Source organism: Saccoglossus kowalevskii, chromosome 9, assembly GCF_978046115.1.
Source record: "Saccoglossus kowalevskii chromosome 9, keSacKowa6.1, whole genome shotgun sequence".
Lineage (NCBI taxonomy): Eukaryota > Metazoa > Hemichordata > Enteropneusta > Harrimaniidae > Saccoglossus > Saccoglossus kowalevskii.
The window spans coordinates 1,434,318-1,460,367 of NC_140649.1; the positions used below are offsets into that span (position 1 = coordinate 1,434,318).

General features: G+C 36.8%; 1 protein-coding gene across 4 annotated transcripts in view; it reads left to right on the plus strand.

Moving 5' to 3' along the window:
* LOC100376657 (uncharacterized) overlaps positions 1-23,732 on the plus strand; it is a 140,774-nt gene extending 117,042 nt beyond the window's left edge. For 2 of the 4 annotated variants that reach the window (XM_085503032.1, XM_085503031.1), the window contains exons 5-13: positions 1,133-1,253; positions 2,683-2,943; positions 3,291-3,528; positions 8,857-9,069; positions 10,862-10,960; positions 12,055-12,156; positions 17,184-17,282; positions 17,563-17,597; positions 21,294-23,732. In XM_085503032.1, coding sequence (XP_085359158.1) covers positions 1,133-1,253; positions 2,683-2,943; positions 3,291-3,528; positions 8,857-9,069; positions 10,862-10,960; positions 12,055-12,156; positions 17,184-17,282; positions 17,563-17,597; positions 21,294-21,585 — 1,460 coding nt within the window. In that variant the 3' untranslated portion in view covers positions 21,586-23,732. Of the gene's footprint in view, positions 1-1,132; positions 1,254-2,682; positions 2,944-3,290; positions 3,529-8,856; positions 9,070-10,861; positions 10,961-12,054; positions 12,157-17,183; positions 17,283-17,562; positions 17,598-18,182; positions 19,082-21,293 lie in introns of those variants that run through there. The other 2 variants (XM_085503034.1, XM_085503033.1) reach the window with 2 other exon arrangements.
* Positions 23,733-26,050: the final 2,318 nt, after the last annotated feature.

Genomic DNA, 26,050 nt, shown 5'->3' on the forward strand with positions numbered 1-26,050 from the left:
ATGAGAAAACTGCACAATAAATTTGCCTTATTTACACGTATCGGCAATGCAAGCTGCCATGCGACTTCCCCTTCTGACGTCACAAGGGGAATTTCTGTATGCAAATGAGAAGCTAATGAGGAGCCTTGTTTTAAAATACACAAAAATAAAGTTGCCGTAGACTGAGTTTAAAACACATTTTTTCACTTAAAAAAATAATTCATGCTTAGAAACATAAAAATTAATAATATTTATGTATCAATTGATAATTTTAGGCGTGAAAATAGCAGCCATTTCACAGGCACTTTAATTTTTTTTTAATTTTTCTTTTGATGAAGTGAGTGTATTGAACATGTATCATCTTATCAATGGGAGAATAAGCAAAACTTTTTTTTAGGCTTTACAGACATTTAAAACTGTTTAATGAGTGACATTGTAGTGAACTGTAGTCAAAATTAGTGTTTGATTGTGTTTGGTAGAAGTCCATAGATGATATAGTTTTCTAGGGTGGAGATATTCTCAGTTATGTTACAATTGTGTTACTGTGTGCTGCGAGATCTCATGTTATGTGTGAAATGGGACATACAAACAGGACAAACAAAGGTCATATTGGTGTTAAACATAGCACATTATAGACATTTAATTATGGTCAATTTGAATTTCGATGCCATAATCCCTTTTGTATGGTCAATATTTACTCATTGATCCATTAAAAAGGGAAAGAAATTCAAGTTCAAAATCAAATCACTCAATTTTTACGGAAGTCGTTCTGTCTGTACCTTACACACAATCTGCAAAGTGAACAGAAAAATCACAAATTAATTAACCTAAGATAAACCTAAGAAATCAGATCTGAGAAGAAAATGACGCCTTGGTCAATGCAAAAAGATGAGTATATCGTGTGGTTGACAACTTTGATTTAACTTCCGACTGCACATTACAGTAAAGACAAATTGAGGTGTTTATTTTGTTATCAGAATCACTATATGATTGTAGCCTGTATTTTCAGACCATGCCTAGTTACTTTAATCTTACCCATTTCTATGAAGACAATTTCTTCACAACCACAATGTAGTGTCAGCATTTTTATTACTCTAGTAATAGGTGTTTGGCATTTGTACAGTAAACATATGAAAACATCTGTTCTCTTTAGACTCAAGTCCTTCTCAACAAGAATTGCTGAAAACGTGTATAAAACGTAATAGTAAAAAAGAAGTCAAACCAAGCAAAATTCGGAAAGAAATAGCTTTTGTTGGTGTCAATGGTAATTTGGCGTAAGTATTTACTTTGTCTGCTCCACTAACTCATATTCTACTGTGATTCATTTTGATGATCTCTCATTACATTTTTCATAGTACAAAATATTCTTTCTGTTTATAACTTGCTTCATGGTGGTTATTAGTCCTCATTTGAACGCAGTCGAAAACAGGGACTTATGGATTGACCTCTGTGTGTCACCTCTATCTTGAACCTCATTCAAACTTACACATACATCTTTGGATACATAATTTATGCACATCTATTTGTTTCACAATCTGATTCAAGATGGTCGAATGGTGACCACTTTTATGCTTAAAATTCATCAAAATCAAGCATTTCTGCCATTCTTTAGTCAGATCTCCGTTGTGTATGGACAGACTTTGTTCAGATTTGGTACATACATACATAAGACATGGTGCACATCATCTTGTTTCTCAGATTGGTTTCTATTCCAGAGCCGTATCTCTTATATGGTTTGTCCAGTCATGTTCAAAGTTTATAGATACATACATCTTGTCACACATATGCACATATATTTGTTCAAGATGGTCAAATGGTGGCCAATTTAATGGTAAAAATTCATCAAAATCAACCATTTCTGTCATTCTGGATCCAGATCTTGGTTATAAATGATATTATCTTGGTACATACATTGAACATATATACCAGGTATAACAGGACCATGTTTATTTCAGATTATATTAAAAATGGCTAAATGCAAATGCTGTGTTAGATACGTGTCTCTGACATACATGTACATTGACTGATTGAAATCAAAATTACATAATTGTAATTGTTTCATGTTTTGATTCAAAATGGCTGACTCATTTCAATTTTGTTTACTATTTAACTTACAGGGACTATTTTATGTAATGACACGTTTTTATCAAATTAAAACCCATTATATGGGTATATGTATTCAACACCAATACACTGAAACCTATATACTGAAGACCAGAACAATAAAACTTATTCAAAAAATATTCTAATAAATAAACCAAACATGCTTTTGTACCAAGTTCAAACAAAGTCTATATAAGTTTAGCTAAGAAACTGATGGAAAACTTGTAAAAAAATAAAATGGCCACCAGTCAGCCAGTTTGAATCATATCGAGAAAATAATTATGAACCTCAGTAACCCATTATTAGTAATGTAACTGCTAAGTTTGATTAAAATTGATCCAGACATGGCTGTTAATGAAACGTTATCTTCCTGAAATGACCCAAAATGTAAGTTTCCATTTTATCCAATGCGGACTTAAACATTAAAATTACATATTTTAACATGCCGGATTTGGGAGCCTGTTTTTTTTTTTTTTTTTTTTCTTAAAACTTGGTGGATAGATTACTCTTTATTGGTAATTAATCCATGACACTTTGATTTGTATTTTGCTTTTGACAAGTTGTTCAGAAACAAACACTAATTGTTGAGTTTTCTTTTAGTGATGATGAATCAACATCCAGCAGTAGTTCTAGTGACTCCGATTCAGATACTTCTGATACCTCTGAAAGTTCTGACTCAGACACCTCACAGGAAGGATCGTATGATGGAAGACTAGGGAAAGTTGTTAAAGTGTGTGAGACAGAAGGCAAGGTAGCTTCTGTTTCTGAACTTGCAGCTCATGGAAGGGAAGAGCCAGTCACAACTATAGGAGTGACAAAGGACAAGAAAAATACACCTAACATTGAAGAAATAGAAGAGAGGTAATTTTCCTTTCTTTACAAAAGTCTCATATCTTCTTATATTTTGAAAATGTTAAGGCTTTTACATTTCGTTGGCAGGGCACCATCTTGACTAAACATATGTGGTAGAAAATTTTGACCTTCTTACAACCATTGGAAATTTGTGTCCATAAAGTAGTCCAAATTTTATGTTTGCTCATTTTGGCCATCATTTCAAAAAGTTTGAGCAATGTTGGTATTTTTGATCCAAACTTAAAATCATAGGAATTTTAAAAAATGCACTTAAATGTTATAATGAAAATGAAAGCTTGTGATTTTGAATCTTGAGAAATGAACATATTACTTAATAAAATATTTGTATCCCTCAGCTTTGAATTTAATGAAGAGATTTCTAAGTCCCTCGCTGTGCTGGAAAAACACTCTGAGAAACCAGGAGATACAGACACAAAGGAATTAGCAGTTTGTATGAGTATCATTGCCAGCGACTGGTTCCGGGTCTCTAGTCAAAAGGATGTTGATGAGAAAATGGTACTTGATTACTTGAAAGGTTTACAAGAAATGTCAAAGGGAATTCTAGAAAAAGTGGTAAATCTGGCAGATGGCAATGTAAGTATTTTTGTAATTTTAAAACTTAAACAGCAATAAAAAATATCCTCACTTGTTGGGGTCACTTGTGTTAGATTCTGCATTGAAATCAGTCAATAAACAGTTATATTTCAAAAACTTGTGTTTTAGGTTTTATCTGTCATTGTGTGCATACAAAGATTAAATCTTACAGTTGCAGGGATTGTTTTTAGTCTCTGTTCAGACGCAGTCCGAAAACGAGAACTTATGTTTGACCCTTGTGCGTGCGCGTGTGTATCTTAGAAATGCCTGGACGAATCATAATCATAATCAAACTTCACACATACACCATACATGATATTATACATATGCAGGTCAATTTGTTTCACGATCTGATTCCAGATGGCGGAATGGTGGCCATTTTTGTGCTAAAAAATCATCATAATCAAGCATTTCTCGGCTGTTTACAGATGGATTTTGTTCAAACTTAGTATATACATTAGACATTATGGGACCTTGATGCAAACAATTTTATTTTTCAGATCGGATTCAAAATGGCTGACTGGCGGCCATTTTGTTTTAATGAATGGGATTCTAGATCCATATCTCTGATTTGCTTTGACTGATTATGTTCAACTTTTTAGTCCCCGTTCAGGCGCAGCCTGAAAAGGGGACTTATAATTCAGGTTATGTCAAATGTCCATTTTCCGTTTTCCATATTCCTTTTTCCGTCTCCAACATTTTCTCAGAAATTCTACAGCAGATATCAGTGAAACTTGGCAGGTTGATGAACAAGTCTCCTCCGAGTATGCACATAATTTTTTTTCCAGATCTGAAAATCCCAAGTGGGTCTTTTTCACTTTTCATCAAAAATTACCTCTCCCAGCAACATTGACAAAACGTCTGCGCATGCTCAGAATAAATTAATTACTGTAAAATACTTTATTTTCGCTTGCAACATTTTTTTGCTATTTTCGCTGGAGGAATGTTTTAGTTAAAATAAAATCCAGCGAATATACCTTTTTTCCTATATTTTACAGTCAACTAAATTCAATACAAAACACCCAGAAAAAGTCTTTTTCAGCGAATGATAATATTCCAGCTGAAATAAAATATTTTACAGTAGATTAGATCTGTGAGTAATGCTGCTGTTATTACGGCAGGCACGTGATTTCTCCATTGCGTGCAATTTATTATAGTACTGTTTATACATGTATTCTGTTCGGCTCAGTGGTCTCATTCACTAGTTACTAGAAGAACTAGTAACCTTGTTTGATTTCAAGAACTTCAAGAAGGCGGCATAAGAGACGTGCATGTTTGCAAAGGTAAGTTTTCCAGTTTATTGGGGCACGATTGGTGTACATTCCGTGACGTACGGACGTGAATATTATGATGATTGCCAGCTTTATATTCTTGTGAAAAACCAAAAAAAGCAAACAATTGTCTGTAATCTACGAAACTAGTTTGTGAATTGTATACCCTGTCAAAATATTGTACAGGAACGATTAATTCATGAGGACATAGTTTTCAAGTACCGGTAAATCGTTTTCCGGTCTTTTGCTTGTTTAGCGATTTCCGAAATATTCACAACTCGGGGGGGGGGGGGGGGAATTTCCCTGTCTCGATCTATTTATTCATTATAAAATAGCAGGTTGCCTATGATTATATTCGTATTTTTTATGTTGTGAGCATTGAACTGTTAGTTGCAATGAAGATTTTGCCAATCTTGTGCGATTCAACATGGCGGATGTACAGTGACAACACGTGTATGGACGGTCGGTCGAGCAGTCTGCAACGGACCACAGTCCTTCCACGAACGGGCCATGAAATCGCCCGGCGTTTTTTCGGCAGTTTTTTTTTTTAATATTTTGGATATTTCATTCACTCCTGACGCCTAAAACAGTCTAATTTATATTTTACCATAGTCATTGACACCTATTCAAGAGTATCGTGTTTATTGTGAATAGCGTGAATGGGTAAGCTTCGTTTCGACAATGGGCTGTTATTTCTGTTAACAATGTTAAATTATTCTTTGAATGCTCAGTTTATTTTTTAAAAACAACTAATTTTTCGATTTAAAAAAAATCATGCCGTTTTCCCCGTCAAAATCAAAGCATAAAGATCTTGCTACAACATGGGTGAATCTACTACCGCGTTGCGTTCACCACAAGGTCACTGAACCGTCATCAACATATTTAAATGAGCCACGTATAATGAAAACATGGCGGATATCGCATCGCATCGTATCGAGCATTTACATTCGACCGAAATCATTCGTTTATGATGAAACTAAGTTGAATATTACTTCCAATTCATAAAAATTCAACGAATTAATTTTTTGTGCGTATTATAATCATTACTGAATAATAATAAACAATTGCAATACTTCGAAAACAAGTAAGTTAATATTCACTTGCGAAACACAGAATGACCAGATTGTGCTACCGTGATCATTTGCTACCGGTACTAACCACTAAGCAATGTATTCGTGTTTGTATTTATTCGAAACTTTTTTTAGAACATACTTTACTTTTCGTAAACTTTACTGAATTTTTTGGGAGATTCAATTCCAACATTCGCGATGCCTATTTTAGAACCAAATTAAGGCCTTTCACTCTTCTCTGAGTGTGACACCTAAACGAGTGGTTTTGTGGTGTATAAACTGGCACTAAATGAAAAAGCCGTTGAACCTTATTCAAATTTATAAGTACATGTTATTATGTATTTAATTATGAAAACTGACTAAATTAAATGTGATCTTATTTTTAATTTGAACAGAATTATGATTTATATCGGTAATGATGTTTTCATCCAATATTAATTGTGCAATTGTTAAAATGCCTACCTACACATTTATTGTTTTTGTTTCTGTTGCCCTGAAATAGACATTTGTAAAAAAAAAAATTTAAAAATCATGCTCGATTAAAATTCAAAAAAAAAAGATATAGCCATGTAGCCATCTGTTTCCAACTTCTTCCAGAGTAAAACTGGTGAAGCCATGTAATTGCCATACAATCATCAACTGTGGGAAAACTTGTATATTATTGAAAATCTTTATTTTGTTGTCTGTGAATTAATATAATATTTGAAATGGTGTAATGGTGCAAAATATCTCAAACGAATTTCTGTCTGCTGTGAATGCATGTTTCGTTACATCAAATAAATAACCCAATTTTATTGAATGTATTCAAAAACATGGTACCAATGATCTGAAATTTCAGGAGTGCTCGCTGAAGGTTTATCAATCTTGCTTATTGTCTTGTTCTTTTCCAATCCTGCATTTCAGTTACTAGAATTTATACTAAAAAAAATAGTTTCTGTTTTTCTTCTAATAATTCGGCCACTCTCAAAAACAAATATTTTTCCATGGTCTAAATGCAAGAAGAATACAAAACTACTGTGATTGCATAGCGATACCTGTAGGGCCATAGTCAATTAGTTCGCCTGATCAACACAGCGTTATACATAGGGCTAATATTGAATCACGGAGAGTAAAATCTTGCGATACTAATCTCTAGAACCACTCAAATTGGTACATATGTCTTATGAACCCACATGTGTATATCTTTAACAATACTCATTTTAAACTTTTTTTTTTACAGTGGTGCTGTGAACTGTTTCAATTTCGCAAGGCAACTTTTCCTGGATTCCTACAACATGGAGTGTCAGGGACTTTATTGAAATTTCATAGAATCCTGAATATATCTAGAAGTGAAAATTAAATGGTTTACAGTATTTTATACCCATTAATAATGATTGAAATGCAATAATATCACTGCACTAAAAAGACTTCAAACAATTATTGTTACTTCTCCGAGTCCATTGAAGGTTATGAGCAGACCAACCTTTATCACTACTGGCTTCCTTAATTATTACATGTACTTGCTCTAAATTAACAGATGTTGCTCTATGTACAATGAATACATTTTAAATAATAAACCTTACTGTGTTAACAAATTGTATTTGACAACATGAGAATGATTCTGATACCCAGTGGTGATGTTGAAACAAACCCAGGTCCTGGTAATATACTAAGACCTGAATAACAAAGAAGTCATGTACATCAAGGTTCACTCAGATTTATGAATGCAGTTTCTTGAGCAAGTATACATGTATGACAAATAGTTTTGAACATGGGTGAGTGGAAGATTTTAGTTGTCAGTACAAAACTAGATCATGGGAAATCACTTTATGATGAGTTGTACCCACATAGAGTACATATTCATTCACCTGTTTGCAGATGTTCCTTGTACTACTTTATAGTCAAATAACGGGGACTGTGACATTTCATGTCTTGTTAATATTCATTATACATCATGTCATAGATTTACAGATATATTTGTTTGACAATCCTATTCAAAATGGCCGAATGGTGGCCATTTTTTTGTGCTAAAAAATCATCAAATATCAAGCATTTCTGGCATTTATGTATGGATTTCGTTAAAACTTAGTACATACATTAGACATAACAGGTTTCTGATGCACATCATTTTATTTTTCAGATCGGATTCAAAATGGCTGACTGGCAACCATTTTGTTTTAATGAATAGCCTTCTAGAGCCATATCTTTGACTTGCTTTGACTGATTATGTTCAACTTTTTAATATTCATTATACATCATGTCATAGATTTACAAATATATTGGTTTGACAATCCTATTCAAAATGGCCGAATGGTGGCCATTTTTGTGCTAAAAAATCATCAAATATCAAGCATTTCTGGCATTTATGTACGGATTTCATTCAAACTTAGTACATACATTAGACATTACGGGTTTCTGATGCACATCATTTTATTTTTCAGATCGGATTCAAAATGGCTGACTGGCGACCATTTTGTTTTAATGATTGGGCTTCTAGAGCCATATCTTTGACATGCTTTGACTGTTAATGTTCAAATTTTATATATTCGTTATACATCGTGTGATAGATATATTCATATATTCAAAATGGCTGATTTTGTTTTAATTAATGCTGTTCCAGAGCAATATCTCCCAATAAGTACTTGTTTGACAATCAGATACAAATGTCAATCATTTTAATGTTAAACAATCATCATAATCATATTCCTGACATGGTTATATTCCAGCTATATTACTATAAACAAAACTATATATCTTAAATTTGATAACTAACAGGGACTGTGCCATGCATGGCTTGTTGTTTGGGTGGAGGCGTCACTGGGAATAATAGCTATGATGTGTGTGTGTGGATTTAGGTGTGGGGTGGTGGATGGTTGAATGATTGCTGTAATCTGTGAAGAAAGATTTTTTTTATGGGGGAGTCAATGTACATTTTTTTTGCACAATACATACAAACATCTTAACATTTTTTGTCGGATTATCATAAATGAATTGTATTTCTTTTGTAGGGGAACACCTGCTTGCACTACTGTGTGTCTCATGGTAACTTTAGTATTGTAAGCATTCTCTTGGATACACGTGTATGCGATACTAATAAACAAAATAGAGCTGGCTACACACCCATTATGTTGGCATCTTTGGCCATACTTAAAGATGATCAGCAAAAAGAAGTAATACAGCAGCTGTTCCAGATGGGAGACGTCAATATCAGGGCCACTCAGGTGAGGGTAATAGGTGTGTAGTAAAAGTCTTCCAGATGGAAGATGTCAATATCAGGGCCACTCAGGTGAGGGTAATAGGTGTGTAGTAAAAGTCTTCCAGATGGAAGATGTCAATATCAGGGCCACTCAGGTGAGGGTAATAGGTGTGTAGTAAAAGTCTTCCAGATGGGAGATGTCAATATCAGGGCCACTCAGGTGAGGGTAATAGGTGTGTAGTAAAAGTCTTCCAGATGGGAGACGTCAATATCAGGGCCACTCAGGTGAGGGTAATAGGTGTGTAGTAAAAGTCTTCCAGATGGAAGATGTCAATATCAGGGCCACTCAGGTGAGGGTAATAGGTGTGTAGTAAAAGTCTTCCAGATGGAAGATGTCAATATCAGGGCCACTCAGGTGAGGGTAATAGGTGTGTAGTAAAAGTCTTCCAGATGGGAGATGTCAATATCAGGGCCACTCAGGTGAGGGTAATAGGTGTGTAGTAAAAGTCTTCCAGATGGGAGACGTCAATATCAGGGCCACTCAGGTGAGGGTAATAGGTGTGTAGTAAAAGTCTTCCAGATGGGAGATGTCAATATCAGAGCCACTCAGGTGAAGGTAATAGATGTGTAGTAAAAGTCTTCCAGATGGAAGATGTCAATATCAGGGCCACTCAGGTGAAGGTAATAGATGTGTAGTAAAAGTCTTCCAGATGGGAGATGTCAATATCAGGGCCACTCAGGTGAAGGTAATAGATGTGTAGTAAAGGTCTTCCAGAAGGGAGCTGTCAATATCAGGGCCACTCAGGTGAAGGTAATAGATGTGTAGTAAAAGTCTTCCAGATGGGAGATGTCAATATCAGGGCCACTCAGGTGAAGGTAATAGATGTGTAGTAAAAGTCTTCCAGATGGGAGATGTCAATATCAGGGCCACTCAGGTGAAGGTAATAGATGTGTAGTAAAAGTCTTCCAGATGGGAGATGTCCATATCAGGGCCACTCAGGTGAAGGTAATAGATGTGTAGTAAAAGTCTTCCAGAGAGGAGATGTAAATATCAGGGCCACTCAGGTGAAGGTAATAGATGTGTAGTAAAAGTCTTCCAGATGGGAGATGTCAATATCAGGGCCACTCAGGTGAAGGTAATAGATGTGTAGTAAAAGTCTTCCAGATGGGAGATGTCAATATCAGAGCCACTCAGGTGAAGGTAATAGATGTGTAGTAAAAGTCTTCCAGATGGGAGATGCCAATATCAGGGCCACTCAGGTGAAGGTAATAGATGTGTAGTAAAAGTCTTCCAGATGGGAGATGTCAATATCAGGGCCACTCAGGTGAAGGTAATAGATGTGTAGTAAAAGTCGTCCAGATGGGAGATGTCAATATTAGGGCCACTCAGGTGAAGGTAATAGATGTGTAGTAAAAGTCTTCCAGATGGGAGATGTCAATATCAGGGCCACTCAGGTGAAGGTAATAGATGTGTAGTCATATTGGGGGCACTCAGTGATACTAGATTGCCACATTTAGTATTAGCTATTAATGTAGTAGGTAGTTGTGATAATTGTCATTCCATTTATCATTTACAAGAATTGAATAATAATATTAGTGATATTTATGTTGTGACCAATATATAGTCACTATATTGAATTTATTCAGAGATCTTTATTCATTTCATTTATAAAAATGTAAATCTCACTGGGCAGTAGAAAAATGCAATAAAATTATCAACTCGTGAACATATCTGGAATTAAAAATATTGTTATTTTTCTAACATGCAGTAATTCCTGTGCTTTTGAAAATAACATGTGTTTTGCTTTTCATTACAGGCAGGTCAGACAGCATTAATGTTGGCAGTAAGTCATGGTCGGCTTGATATGGTTAGATTATTGTTACTGGCTGGAGCTAATGTCAATATGCAAGATGAGGTAAATTGATTTGTTTAGAGAGTGGACTCTCTTTAGGATTGATATTTGGTCAGATTCAAGAAATTTGGAAAATGAAAAAGATGACTGAGACTATGGTTAGAGGTCAAACTTTTGGAAGTTGCTAACTTGCTATATACAATCAGAGGTTTATAAATTATAGTTTATTTTATATACACTGTGTGCTTTTTAAATTATTACACACCTGTGAATATCAATTGCCTATAATGATAATGAAAATGAAGTGGTGAGGTTTAGTAGTTATAATGTCTGTCATCGTCAGCGGTGGCAGTGGTGATGAAATTGACATATTGTTGTTACTACTTGTTGCCAGGATAACTGCCATAATCTTTCTAAAACTTTAAAACGTTATCAACAGTTCAAGTTCAGTGAGCTGGTTCATATGTTTTAATATACCGGGGTACAATTTTATAGTCATATTCTACTGTACTTCTAATAAACAATTGATTTCATAAATGATTTACCCCTGTGCATCTATACCTTATGACATATTTGGCTTGATCATGTTTAAATTTTACACACCCTGTCCATATCCATGCCCCTGTCCCTGTCTCTCCCCTTGCACCTGTCCCTGCCCTGTCCTGTCCTGTCCTGTCCTGTCCTGTCCTGTCCTGTCCTGTCCTGTCCTGTCCTGTCCTGTCCTGTCCTGTCCTGTCCTGTCCCTGCCCCTGCCCCTGTTCCTGTTCCTGTCCCTGTTCCTGTTCCTGTCCCTGTCTGTTGACTTCATATTCAAGTATCATTTCTCCATAAATCTAAGTCCCAAAATGCACTGTGTTTCAAGGTTTATTAGAGAGCATACAATTATTTAGTTTATAAGGGGGCTATACTAAATCATGACTTGCTCTACAATTGCGTATAATGTCAGACCCACAATGAGAATTATAAAAGGTTATTACATTGAGTTTGTAACCATTATGACAAAAGTTTCAGCATAAATCAAACTATAGTACACAAATCATGGGCAAATCCATATTTTTTTGAAAATTATATAAATCAAAAATACAAGAATGCATAATAATGGTTTTAGTGTTACCCTCAGTTCTTATCTCTGTTATTCCATATGTTTATTTTTCTAGGATGGGTCTACTGCTTTGATGTGTGCTAGTGAACATGGACATATAGAAATTGTAAAGCTATTACTTGGTCAACATGATTGTGACCCAAATCTTTTTGATAACGTAAGTAATTTCAGCCAATGCCCTATTAATGTAACTCATCCACTCCCATAGATAAGGATGTTCCACCAACTCCTATAGACATAGGACCTGTTACCCACTTCTTTAGATAAAGGATGTGTCACCCACTCCCATAGATGAATGTGTCACCCACTCCCATAGATGAATGTGTCACCCACTTCCATTGATACTTTTTGTATGGTATGTGTTGCACACTCACATTGATATGTTTCTGTATGGGATGTGTTGCCCACTCTCATTGATACGTTTTTGTATGGGATGTGTTGCCCACTCACATTGATACGTTTTTGTATGGGATGTGTTGCCCACTCCCATTGATACGTTTTTGTGTTGGATGTTTTGGCCACTCCCATTGATACGTTTTTGTGTTGGATGTTTTGCCCACTCCCATTGATACGTTTTTGTATGGGATATGTTGCCCACTCCCATTGATACGTTTTTGTATGGGATGTGTTGCACACACCCATTGATATGTTTTTGTATGTGATGTGTTGCCCACTCCCATTGATACATTTATGTATGGGATGTGTTGCCCACTCCCATTGATACGTTTTTGTATGGGATGTACTGCCCACTCCCATTTATATGTTTATGTATGGGATGTACTGCCCACTCCCATTGATATGTTTATGTATGGGATGTACTGCCCACTCCCATTGATACGTTTATGTATGGGATGTGTAGCCCACTCCCATTGATACGTTTTTGTATGGGATGTATTGCCCACTCCCATTGATACGTTTTTGTATGGGAAGTACTGCCCACTCCCATTTATATGTTTATGTATGGGATGTGTTGCCCACTCCCATTTATATGTTTATGTATGGGATGTACTGCCCACTCCCATTGATATGTTTATGTATGGGATGTATTGCCCACTCCCATTGATATGTTTATGTATGGGATGTGTTGCCCATTCCCATTGATACGTTTATGTATGGGATGTGTTGCCCACTCCCATTGATACGTTTATGTATGGGATGTATTGCCCACTCCCATTGATATGTTTATGTATGGGATGTGTTGCCCATTCCCATTGATACGTTTATGTATGGGATGTGTTGCCCACTCCCATTGATAAGTTTATGTATGGGATGTGTTGCCCATTCCCATTGATACGTTTATGTATGGGATGTACTGCCCACTCCCATTGATATGTTTATGTATGGGATGTATTGCCCACTCCCATTGATATGTTTATGTATGGGATGTGTTGCCCATTCCCATTGATACGTTTATGTATGGGATGTGTTGCCCACTCCCATTGATAAGTTTATGTATGGGATGTGTTGCCCATTCCCATTGATACGTTTATGTATGGGATGTACTGCCCACTCCCATTGATATGTTTATGTATGGGATGTATTGCCCACTCCCATTGATATGTTTATGTATGGGATGTGTTGCCCATTCCCATTGATACGTTTATGTATGGGATGTACTGCCCACTCCCATTGATATGTTTATGTATGGGATGTATTGCCCACTCCCATTGATATGTTTATGTATGGGATGTGTTGCCCATTCCCATTGATACGTTTATGTATGGGATGTGTTGCCCACTCCCATTGATAAGTTTATGTATGGGATGTGTTGCCCATTCCCATTGATACGTTTATGTATGGGATGTACTGCCCACTCCCATTGATATGTTTATGTATGGGATGTATTGCCCACTCCCATTGATATGTTTATGTATGGGATGTGTTGCCCATTCCCATTGATACGTTTTTGTATGGGATGTGTTGCCCACTCCCATTGATACGTTTTTGTATGGGATGTGTTGCCCACTCCCATTGATATGTTTATGTATGGGATGTATTGCCCACTCCCATTGATATGTTTATGTATGGGATGTGTTGCCCATTCCCATTGATACGTTTATGTATGGGATGTGTTGCCCACTCCCATTGATAAGTTTATGTATGGGATGTGTTGCCCATTCCCATTGATACGTTTATGTATGGGATGTACTGCCCACTCCCATTGATATGTTTATGTATGGGATGTATTGCCCACTCCCATTGATATGTTTATGTATGGGATGTGTTGCCCATTCCCATTGATACGTTTATGTATGGGATGTACTGCCCACTCCCATTGATATGTTTATGTATGGGATGTATTGCCCACTCCCATTGATATGTTTATGTATGGGATGTGTTGCCCATTCCCATTGATACGTTTATGTATGGGATGTGTTGCCCACTCCCATTGATAAGTTTATGTATGGGATGTGTTGCCCATTCCCATTGATACGTTTATGTATGGGATGTACTGCCCACTCCCATTGATATGTTTATGTATGGGATGTATTGCCCACTCCCATTGATATGTTTATGTATGGGATGTGTTGCCCATTCCCATTGATACGTTTTTGTATGGGATGTGTTGCCCACTCCCATTGATACGTTTTTGTATGGGATGTGTTGCCCACTCTCAGTGATACGTTTTTGTATGGGATGTGTTGCACACTCCCATTGATACGTTTTTGTATGGGATGTACTGCCCACTCCCATTTATATGTTTATGTATGGGATGTACTGCCCACTCCCATTGATATGTTTATGTATGGGATGTACTGCCCACTCCCATTGATACGTTTATGTATGGGATGTGTTGCCCACTCCCATTGATACGTTTTTGTATGGGATGTATTGCCCACTCCCATTGATACGTTTTTGTATGGGAAGTACTGCCCACTCCCATTTATATGTTTATGTATGGGATGTGTTGCCCACTCCCATTTATATGTTTATGTATGGGATGTGTTGCCCACTCCCATTGATAAGTTTATGTATGGGATGTGTTGCCCATTCCCATTGATATGTTTATGTATGGGATGTGTTGCCCACTCCCATTGATACGTTTTTGTATGGGATGTACTGCCCACTCCCATTTATATGGTTATGTATGGGATGTACTGCCCACTCCCATTGATATGTTTATGTATGGGATGTGTTGCCCATTCCCATTGATATGTTTATGTATGGGATGTGTTGCCCACTTCCATTGATAAGTTTATGTATAGGATGTGTTGCCCACTCCAATTGATACGTTTATGTATGGGATGTGTTGCCCACTCCCATTGATACGTTTTTGTATGGGATGTACTGCCCACTCCCATTTATATGTTTATGTATGGGATGTACTGCCCACTCCCATTGATATGTTTATGTATGGGATGTGTTGCCCATTCCCATTGATATGTTTATGTATGGGATGTGTTGCCCACTCCCATTGATACGTTTTTGTATGGGATGTACTGCCCACTCCCATTTATATGTTTATGTATGGGATGTACTGCCCACTCCCATTTATATGTTTATGTATGGGATGTACTGCCCACTCCCATTTATATGTTTATGTATGGGATGTGTTGCCCACTCCCATTGATAAGTTTATGTATGGGATGTGTTGCCCATTCCCATTGATATGTTTATGTATGGGATGTGTTGCCCATTCCCATTGATATGTTTATGTATGGGATGTACTGCCCACTCCCATTGATATGTTTATGTATGGGATGTGTTGCCCATTCCCATTGATATGTTTATGTATGGGATGTGTTGCCCACTCCCATTGATACGTTTTTGTATGGGATGTACTGCCCACTCCCATTTATATGTTTATGTATGGGATGTACTGCCCACTCCCATTTATATGTTTATGTATGGGATGTACTGCCCACTCCCATTTATATGTTTATGTATGGGATGTGTTGCCCACTCCCATTGATAAGTTTATGTATGGGATGTGTTGCCCATTCCCATTGATATGTTTATGTATGGGATGTGTTGCCCACTCCCATTGATACGTTTTTGTATGGAATGTACTGCCCACTCCCATTTATATGTTTATGTATGGGATGTACTGCCCACTCCCATTGATATGTTTATGTATGGGATGTGTTGCCCATTCCCATTGATATGTTTATGTATGGGATGTGTTGCCCACTCCCATTGATAAGTTTATGTATGGGATGTGTTGCCCACTCCAATTGATACGTTTATGTATGGGATGTGTTGCCCACTCCCATTGATACGTTTTTGTATGGGATGTACTGCCCACTCCCATTTATATGTTTATGTATGGGATGTACTGCCCACTCCCATTGATATGTTTATGTATGGGATGTGTTGCCCACTCCCATTGATACGTTTATGTATGGGATGTGTTGCCCACTCCCATTGATATGTTTATGTATGGGATGTGTTGCCCACTCCCATTGATACGTTTATGTATGGGATGTGTTGCCCACTCCCATTGATATGTTTATGTATGGGATGTATTGCCCACTCCAATTGATACGTTTATGTATGGGATGTGTTGCCCACTCCCATTGATACGTTTTTGTATGGGATGTATTTCCCACTCCCATTGATACGTTTATGTATGGGATGTGTTGCACACTCACATTGATACGTTAATGTATGTGATGTGTTGCACACACCCATTGATATGTTTATGTATGGGATGTGTTGCCCATTCCCATTGATACGTTTATGTATGGGATGTGTTGCCCACTCCCATTGATACGTTTATGTATGGGATGTGTTGCCCACTCCCATTGATACGTTTTTGTATGGGATGTGTTGCCCACTCCCATTGATACGTTTTTGTTATGGGATGTGTTGCCCACTCCCATTGATACGTTTATGTAAGGGATGTGTTGCCCACTCCCATTGATACGTTTTTGTATGGGATGTGTTGCCCACTCCCATTGATAAAAGATGTGTCAGCAACCCCTATAGACATATAGACCTGTCACCCACTCCCGTAGACAAGGGACGTGTTACCCACTTCTTTAGATTAAAGATATCTCACCAACTCCCATAGATGAATGTGTCACCTACTCGAATGGATATGTTTTTGTATGGGATGTGTTGCCCACTCCCATTGATAAAAGATGTGTCACCAACCCCTATAGCACAAATTTTCTATTAATTTTTTTCATTTGAACTTTTCTGCTAGAAAAGTTTTAAAACTTGATGATTGTTGTGTTGCAGGACGGAAGCAGTGCCTTAGCAATAGCCATGGAGGCAGGACATCGTGATATCGGTGTACTTCTATATGCACAGATGAACTTTACAAGTAAACAATCACCAGTAAGTAACAACAGACTAGGAAAAACATGTTAGCCATGTTATTTGTTGACTTGTGCATCGCAATCATATCATATTCAAACACATAACTAAATTTCATGCATATTATTATTACAGAAATACTGCAAATACTAATGTAGTATGGAATGACAACCTATGTTGATATTATCACCATAAATGTACTGCCTTTTTGCATACTTTGTGATATGTGATGTTATTATGGGTGTTTGCCTCATCAAACTGTTATGAATTGTGGGTAATATTGTTAACTTTGTATTTGCAGAGTTTATCACGAGCCAGAATGAAAGGATCACCAAGGTAACATCTCCCTTCTTAATCTTTTCTCATTCACTTCACAGTTGTAACATGTTTTATAATTATTTTCTACCTATTTAATGCCAGGTTAGAGTGTGTACAAACATGACCATATTAGCTCTATTAGCAGCACATGTACTCCCATAAATGAGATGGATCAGAGACTGTATTTTTGTGTGCCTACTATTATATACTGTAAACAGCTCAATTTTTTCTTCTATAAATTTTCATGATTTGATAATTTTATGGCATTCGTAAAGATAAACTGTTGCTATATTCTCTCAATAAATTATTATGAGGTTATCACAGGAATACCTCAAAGTATGCACTGCGGCATTGTGGGTTGCATTGATAGTGGAGACTGTACTGTCTTTGTGCTTACTTTGTGGTATTCTAATGATAACCTCATATTATTGTATGTTAATCTTGCAATAAAGATTTATAATAACAGTGTATGATTCTAATAGAGCAAGTATGGTAGTTACACTTTAATAGGGATATGTGTTCTAAAATGGTTACTCAAAGGAAACTAAATATATTGATTGATAAGGTCTGGTTAAATTAGTTCATCTTGTTTAACGTTGATAGATATTATATTATCGCATCTCAGAAAACCCACTGTCACTCTTGATACCAAACTTGGCCGATGTTTCTACAAAAACAACAGTCGTATTTTAAATTAAAGATAAGTATTTACATTACATTGGCATGTTGGCAAGTAAGCTAAGGATGCCAAGTTGTAAAAAGCGCCTTATTTTAAATAAATAGTGGACGGCAAGTTGTTATGTGTATTGTGAATATATTGTACCTCCAAGTGCTGGGCTAGGGATGCTAATGTGTAAATAGACCCCTTATCTAAACTGCCAAATTACAAGTGTGTATGTGAGTGAGATGCTATGCTCAGTGGTAACATGAAGTTTAATAGTTTTTACTGCTTCTTCTTCTTACTTTAAGCTAAACAGGATAACCAATGATTCTAAAACAAACAAAAAAGCACTTCAAATTAAATGTGATGTCATCCCACGATCTCCTAACCCAAACAAGCAGCAACTGTGCAAAGTTAGTTTTGGGGTTTGGATTTAATGAAAAATAAATGTAAATCAGGATTCAGAATTGTGATGAAGTTTTGATTTTTTTCAATGCATGTCTTTATTTGCTTAGTCTCGTATATTCTTTACTGCTCTGCATGGCAATACCTACTATATTATCTACTTCATCATTGTCATGGTAACAAAACTCAAGATAATATTTTGCTAAGTGCATGATAATGTTTATTTTAGTACCAGTATTTTATCAATTTTAGGCTAATGATGAATAATAATGGTACTAATTTGCTTTTTATTTCAAATTATTTTTTTATTTGCAAAAAAATAAGTGGAGAAGGTATGTTGAGTTTCACATTGAATAAATATTGTTTGACCTGTAGTGACCCTAGATGTATATGTACACCATCCTAAGCATTGTGGGTAATAGATCAGACATCCATACCACCATTAGTTACACCACTGTCTGTGTACCCAAAGCCTCAGCAAAGTATGATGCCTGATGTTTATGTAAATGTTGTTGAATAATCATTGTACATGATATATCATTATGTACATGCAATTTGCATATCATTATGTACATGCAATTTTTAGTCCCCGTTCGGACGCAGTCCGAAAACTGGGACTTATGTTTTGACATCCGTGTGTCCGTGCATGCGTGCGTCCGGACCTGTATCTTAGAAATGCCTGGACTAATCACAATCAAACTTCACACATACATGTACATCATACATATGTACGTCAATTTGTTTCACAATCTGATTCAAGATGGCCAAATGGCGGCCATTTTTGTGCTAAAAAATCCTAAAAATCAAGGCGACGGCCATTTTGTTTTAATGAATGTGGTTCTCGTGCCATATCTCTGACTTGCTTTCACTGATTATGTTCAAATTTTAAATATTCATTATACATCATGTCATAGATAAACAGATATATTGGTTCGACGATCCTATTCAATATGGCCAAATGGTGGCTATTTTTGTGTTAAAAAATCATCAAATATCAAGCATTTCTGGCATTTATGGATGGATTTCGTTCAAACTTGGTACATACATTAGACATTACGGGTTCCTGATGCACGTCATTTTATTTTTCAGATTGGATTCAAAATGGCAGATTGGCGGCCATTTTGTTTTAATGATTGGGCTTCTAGAGCCATGTCTCTTAAATGCTTTGACTGATTATGTTCAAATTTTAAATATTCATTATACATCATGTCATAGATAAACAGATATATTGGTTCGACGATCCTATTCAATATGGCCAAATGGTGGCTATTTTTGTGTTAAAAAACTATCAAATATCAAGCATTTCTGGCATTTATGGATGGATTTCGTTCAAACTTGGTACATACATTAGACATTACGGGTTCCTGATGCACGTCATTTTATTTTTCAGATTGGATTCAAAATGGCAGATTGGCGGCCATTTTGTTTTAATGATTGGGCTTCTAGAGCCATGTCTCTTAAATGCTTTGACTGATTATGTTCAAATTTTATATATTCGTTATACATCATGTAATATATATACATGTATTCAAAATGGTTGATTTTGAATGCTGTTCCAGAGCAATATCTCTCAATATGGAAAAGTACTTGTTTGACGATCAGATACAAATGTCAATCCATTTAATGTTAAAAAATCATATTTCTGACATGGTTATATTCCAGCTATATTACTTTAAACAAAACTATACATCTTAAATTTGATAACTAACTGGGACTGTGCCATGCATGGCTTGTTATTAGCTCCGCTGTTGACTTTGTCGAGCGGAGCTTATCATATGAGTGATTGTCCGTCATTGTCGTCGTCCGTGTCAATGTTTTACTTGTTTGACTTCTTCTTGAAAACTACAAGCCTGAATGCTTTGATACTTGGTGTATATGTACCTTGGGTAGACCTCTCTTAGGTTTGTTCATTTCATGTTGATATCTTCAATTCTCTAATTTTGGTGAATATTTTTATCATTTTTGGTAAAAAGTGATATTTTCGACTTCTTGTTAAAAACCGCAAGTCCAATTGCTTTGATACTACATATATATGTACTACATGTGGATCTCTCTCAGATTTGTTCATTTTGTGATGATGTCTTCAATTCTCTAATTTTGGTGAATATTTTTGTAATTTTTGTTAAAAAGTGATATTTTCGACTTCTTGTTAAAAACCAATAGTTCAATTGCTTTGATATTACATATTTAGATACTACATGTAGACCTTTCTCAGATTTGTTCATTTCATGATGATATCTTCAATTCTCTAATTTTGGTGAATATTTTGGTCATTTTTGATAGAAAGTGATATTTTTGACTTCTTGTTAAAAACTGTAAGTCCGATTGCTTTGATACTATACATATTGTTCATTTTCTAATGATGTCTTCAGTTCTTTAATTGAAATGTGCATTGCTAACAGCGGAGCTATCTCAGCCGATAGGCTGCTTGTTTTTATTTTAAAGGATTGCTTTGACTAGGCTAAGGGATACAGACATCATGTCCAGCATTTCTAACATGGATGTCCACCATATTTTTTACACTGTTATTATACTCTTACGTTTTTTTGGACATTTTGACAACTGCTCATAATGACTATTTAACATTAGAAAACTTTATCAATGTTTAACATTTGTTCACACGAATTTTGTGTTTTGTTTTTCTGCAGCCCAACTCGAAGAATTCCTAACAGCCCAACCCTTCCTGGAAGAGCCAGTCCCTCGCCAGGAAGAATGAGTCCATCACCAAGAACAAGTCCACTTCCAAGCCCTTCACATATTCCTCTTCCAAGGCGCAATTCAACTGGAAGTTCCAGTCACAGCTTCACAGCATTTCATGAGAGGCAAGAACAGCAGCAGGCTAAAAAGCGAACAAGTCCAACTCGCAGGATACCAACCCGCTCCACTAGACCATCATCAGCTGGGGTTGGTAGAAGCACAAGACTGGCAAAGGGCAAATAATCTGTTTAAAACGTTCCAATTACAACTTATTTGGAATAGATTATCTTGCACAATTCCATTCTGATTCAAGGAAAACTTCACATAGATATTTGTATAAACTTGTACAATCATAACTTGCGTGACACCCCTCATAAGTAATGGAATATTATAGATACATCTCCAGTGATACATCGCCATACACTACCTCAAGTTTTATTTAATACTTTTAATTTTATTTTTTAAACAATATGTTATAGTCTGACAATTCACCTCTATATCATATATAATGGAATGATCCATCTCATTGTGTACCTCGCCAGCTCTTCAACAATGTTTCATGCACTATCAATGAATTAGCAAACCATGGTGTCGCAATTACATTGTGAAGTAGACTGCTTAACTACAGGTGACTTTTATTATGCAAAGTTTCATTGGAAATGAAATATTTACTTCCTTTAAATTAGTATATCATTTGACAATATCAGGATGCTTTGTTGGTGCCTTAAGATGTTTTCCCCATCATTGATGTATCTTAGTTATAGATAAAGAAAGGGCTTTGGAGGAAGATGAATCAGTATTATTTTTACAGTTTTCTATGTCTTGCGTGCACAAATTTCATTATTTTAACAATTCTATCAACAAACAACACCACTGATCTAGAGGAAAACAATCTTAAATTGCAAATTTCTATGGATGTTACACTATGAGGATATGCAAGATAATCAAAAAATGTTGACGATGGACGTATATTTGATATCCAATTGCTTTGATATTACATATATAGGTACTACATGTGGACCTCTCTCAGATTTGTTCATTTTGTAATGATATCTTTAATTCTCTAATTTTGGTGAATATTTTTGGTAAAAAGTGATATTTTTGACTTCTTGTTAAAAACCACAAGTCCAATTGCTTTGATATTACATATATAGGTACTACATGTGGACCACTCTCAAGTTTGTTCATTTTGTAATGATATCGTCAATTCTCTAATTTTGGTGAATATTTTTGTCATTTTTGGTAAAAAGTGATATTTTCTTCTTGTTAAAAACCACAATCATTTATGATGAAAAATGATATTTTTGAATTCTTGTTGAAAATAGCAAGTCCCATTGCATTGATACTATGCATATTGTTATCTTCTGTTCTTTAATTGAAATGTGCATTGCTAACAGCGGAGCTATCTCAGCCGAGAGGCTGCTTGTTGGAGATACTATTACAAATAAGTGAGTCAGGCTGCTGTTCTTGCCTACCAGTATTCACAGAAAATATATTTTGTGCGTTTTTTTTCTCGCAAAACTTTCAAGCAACTGCTGCATTCTGTCAACACCATTGGATGAGCTGACACACACATAAAACTGTGTTCTTGATATCCTGCTAGGCATTGATTGGGTTTATCAGTAGATTTGTCTTTGTTTAAGATCTAAAAGTGATTATTTTATATTTACTTCGGTATTTTAACACACCCAAATTCTAGACTGGAGCTTCAACAGAAGTTCTTATATGCACGTTAATTTCCTACATTTCAAGTTTATGTAAAGACAACTTTCCTTGGGCTATGGACATGTATGAACAATTATACAGTATGCTAATTTTCATTCTGGCTTACTTCACACATCACTATGATAATAAACAGCATTTTGTGCCAAATTTAAAAAAAAAAAATATCTTATCTTGTTTAGACAGAAAACTATGACCCTACCCCCCACCTGCCAATATTTATCATTTTTGCTGATAATCAAAATGTAATACTTGTAGCTGCCTTAATTGTATTTTAAAGTGACTATTATCCTGAGTTATGATGATTTTATTTAGTGTGTAGTATTATTGTAGTGGCATAATTCTGACTAGCTCCCAACATGACTCAATTCTATTCTTTATCATTCTCTGGACTGTTCTATTATGCTCCATTCCTCTATATTTTACTAGTATGGTATTCCAAAATCAGTTTTCATAGAGTATTGGTTTGTAAATTGTGGAAAATTTACTATAGCCATAGAAACGATTTCAGCATTAACTGTCATTACGCATATCTATATAAACTCTTTTCTCTTTTGTTAATTTTCCATTCACAGGTCAATTTAGGGAGTCATTAAACCAACTAACCCTAAACAATTTATACAAAATATTACTTTATGAAATAAAACATAATATTTATATACAATAAATGACAGTCATCATTGATTTTTGAATTTAAGTTACTCTTCAAAAGAAGTTTATTACAGTGATCTACCATCTTGAAATGCACACAGTAACCTGAACTAGGAAGGAGGGAGGGTTCTGCCATCTTTAAATGCACACAGTAACCTGAACTGGGAGGGAGGGTTCTACCATCTTGAAATGCACACAGTAACCTGTACTGGGAGGGAGGGAGGGAGGGTTCAATCATCTTGAAATACACACAGTAACCAGTACTCGGAGGGATGGGTTCTACCATCTTGAAATACATGCAGTAACCTGTACTGGGAAGGAGGAAGGGTTCTACCATCTTGAAATATACACAGTAACCTGTACTGGGAGGGAGGGAGGGAGGGTTCTACCATCTTGAAATACACGTAGTAACCTGTACTTGGGGGGGGGACATCTTTAAATATACACAGTAACCTGTACTGGGAGGGAGGGTTCTACCATCTTGAAATACACGTAGTAACCTATACTTGGGGGGGGGGTAACATCTTGAAATATACACAGTAACCTGTACTGGGAGGGAGGGAGGGTTCTACCATCTTGAATGCACACAGTAACCTGAACTAGGAAGGAGGGAGGGTTCTGCCATCTTTAAATGCACACAGTAACCTGAACTGGGAGGGAGGGTTCTACCATCTTGAAATGCACACAGTAACCTGTACTGGGAGGGAGGGAGGGAGGGTTCAATCATCTTGAAATACACACAGTAACCAGTACTCGGAGGGATGGGTTCTACCATCTTGAAATACATGCAGTAACCTGTACTGGGAAGGAGGAAGGGTTCTACCATCTTGAAATATACACAGTAACCTGTACTGGGAGGGAGGGAGGGAGGGTTCTACCATCTTGAAATACACGTAGTAACCTGTACTTGGGGGGGGGACATCTTTAAATATACACAGTAACCTGTACTGGGAGGGAGGGTTCTACCATCTTGAAATACACGTAGTAACCTATACTTGGGGGGGGGGGTAACATCTTGAAATATACACAGTAACCTGTACTGGGAGGGAGGGAGGGTTCTACCATCTTGAAATACATGCAGTAACCTGTACTGGGAGGGAGGAAGGGTTCTACCATCTTAAAATGCACACAGTAACCTGTACTGGGAGGGAGGGTTTCACCTTCTTGAAATACACACAGTAACCTGTACTGGGGGGTGTACCATCTTGAAATATACACAGTAACCTGAACTTGGAGGGCAGTAGGGTTCTACCATCTTGAAATGCACACAGTAACCTCTACTGGGAGGGGGGAGGGAGCATTCTACCATCTTGAAATGCACACAGTAACCTGTACTGGGAGGGAGGGAGGGTTCTATCATCTTGAAATGCACACAGTAACTTGAACTGGGAGGGAGAGAGGGTTCTATCATCTTGAAATGTTCACAGCAACCTGTACTGGGAGGGAGGGTTCTACCATCTTGAAATACACACAGTAACCTGAACTTGGAGGGTGGTAGGGATCTACCATCGTGAAATGCACACAGTAACCTGTACTGGGAGGGAGCATTCTACCATTTTGAAATGCACAAAGTAACCTGTACTGGGAGGGAGGGAGAGTTATACAACCTTGAAATGCACACAGTAACCTGTACTGGGAGGGAGGGAGGAAGGATTCTACCATCTTGAAATACACACAGTAACCTGTACTGGGAGGGAGGGAGGGTTCTACCATCTTTAAATGCACACAGTAACCTGTTCTGGGGGGAGGGAGGTTCTATGAACTTTAAATGCACACAGTAGCCTGTACTGGGAGGGAGGGAGGGTTCTACCATCTCGTAATGCACACAGTAACCTGTACTTGGAGGGAGGGAGGGTTCCACCATCTTGAAATGCACATAGAAACCTGTACTGGGAGAGAGGGAGGGTTCTGCCATCTTGAAATGCACATATAAACCTTTACTGGGAGGGAGGGTTCTACCATCCTGAAATGCACATAGAAACCTGTACTGGGAAGGAAGTAGGGTTCTGCCATCTTGAAATGCACATAGAAACCTGTACTGGGAGGGAGGGAAGAAGGATTCTACCATCTTGAAAGACACACAGTAACCTGTACTGGGAGGGAGGGAGGGATCTACCATCGTTAAATGCACACAGTAACCTGTTCTGGAGGGAGGGAGGTTCTACGAACTTTAAATGCACACAGTAGCCTGTACTGGGAGAGAGGGAGTGTTCTACCATCTCGTAATGCACACAGTAACTTGTACTTTGAGGGAGGGAGGGTTCTACAATCTTGAAATGCACATAGAAAACTGTACTGGGAGAGAGGGAGGGTTCTGCCATCTTGAAATGCACAT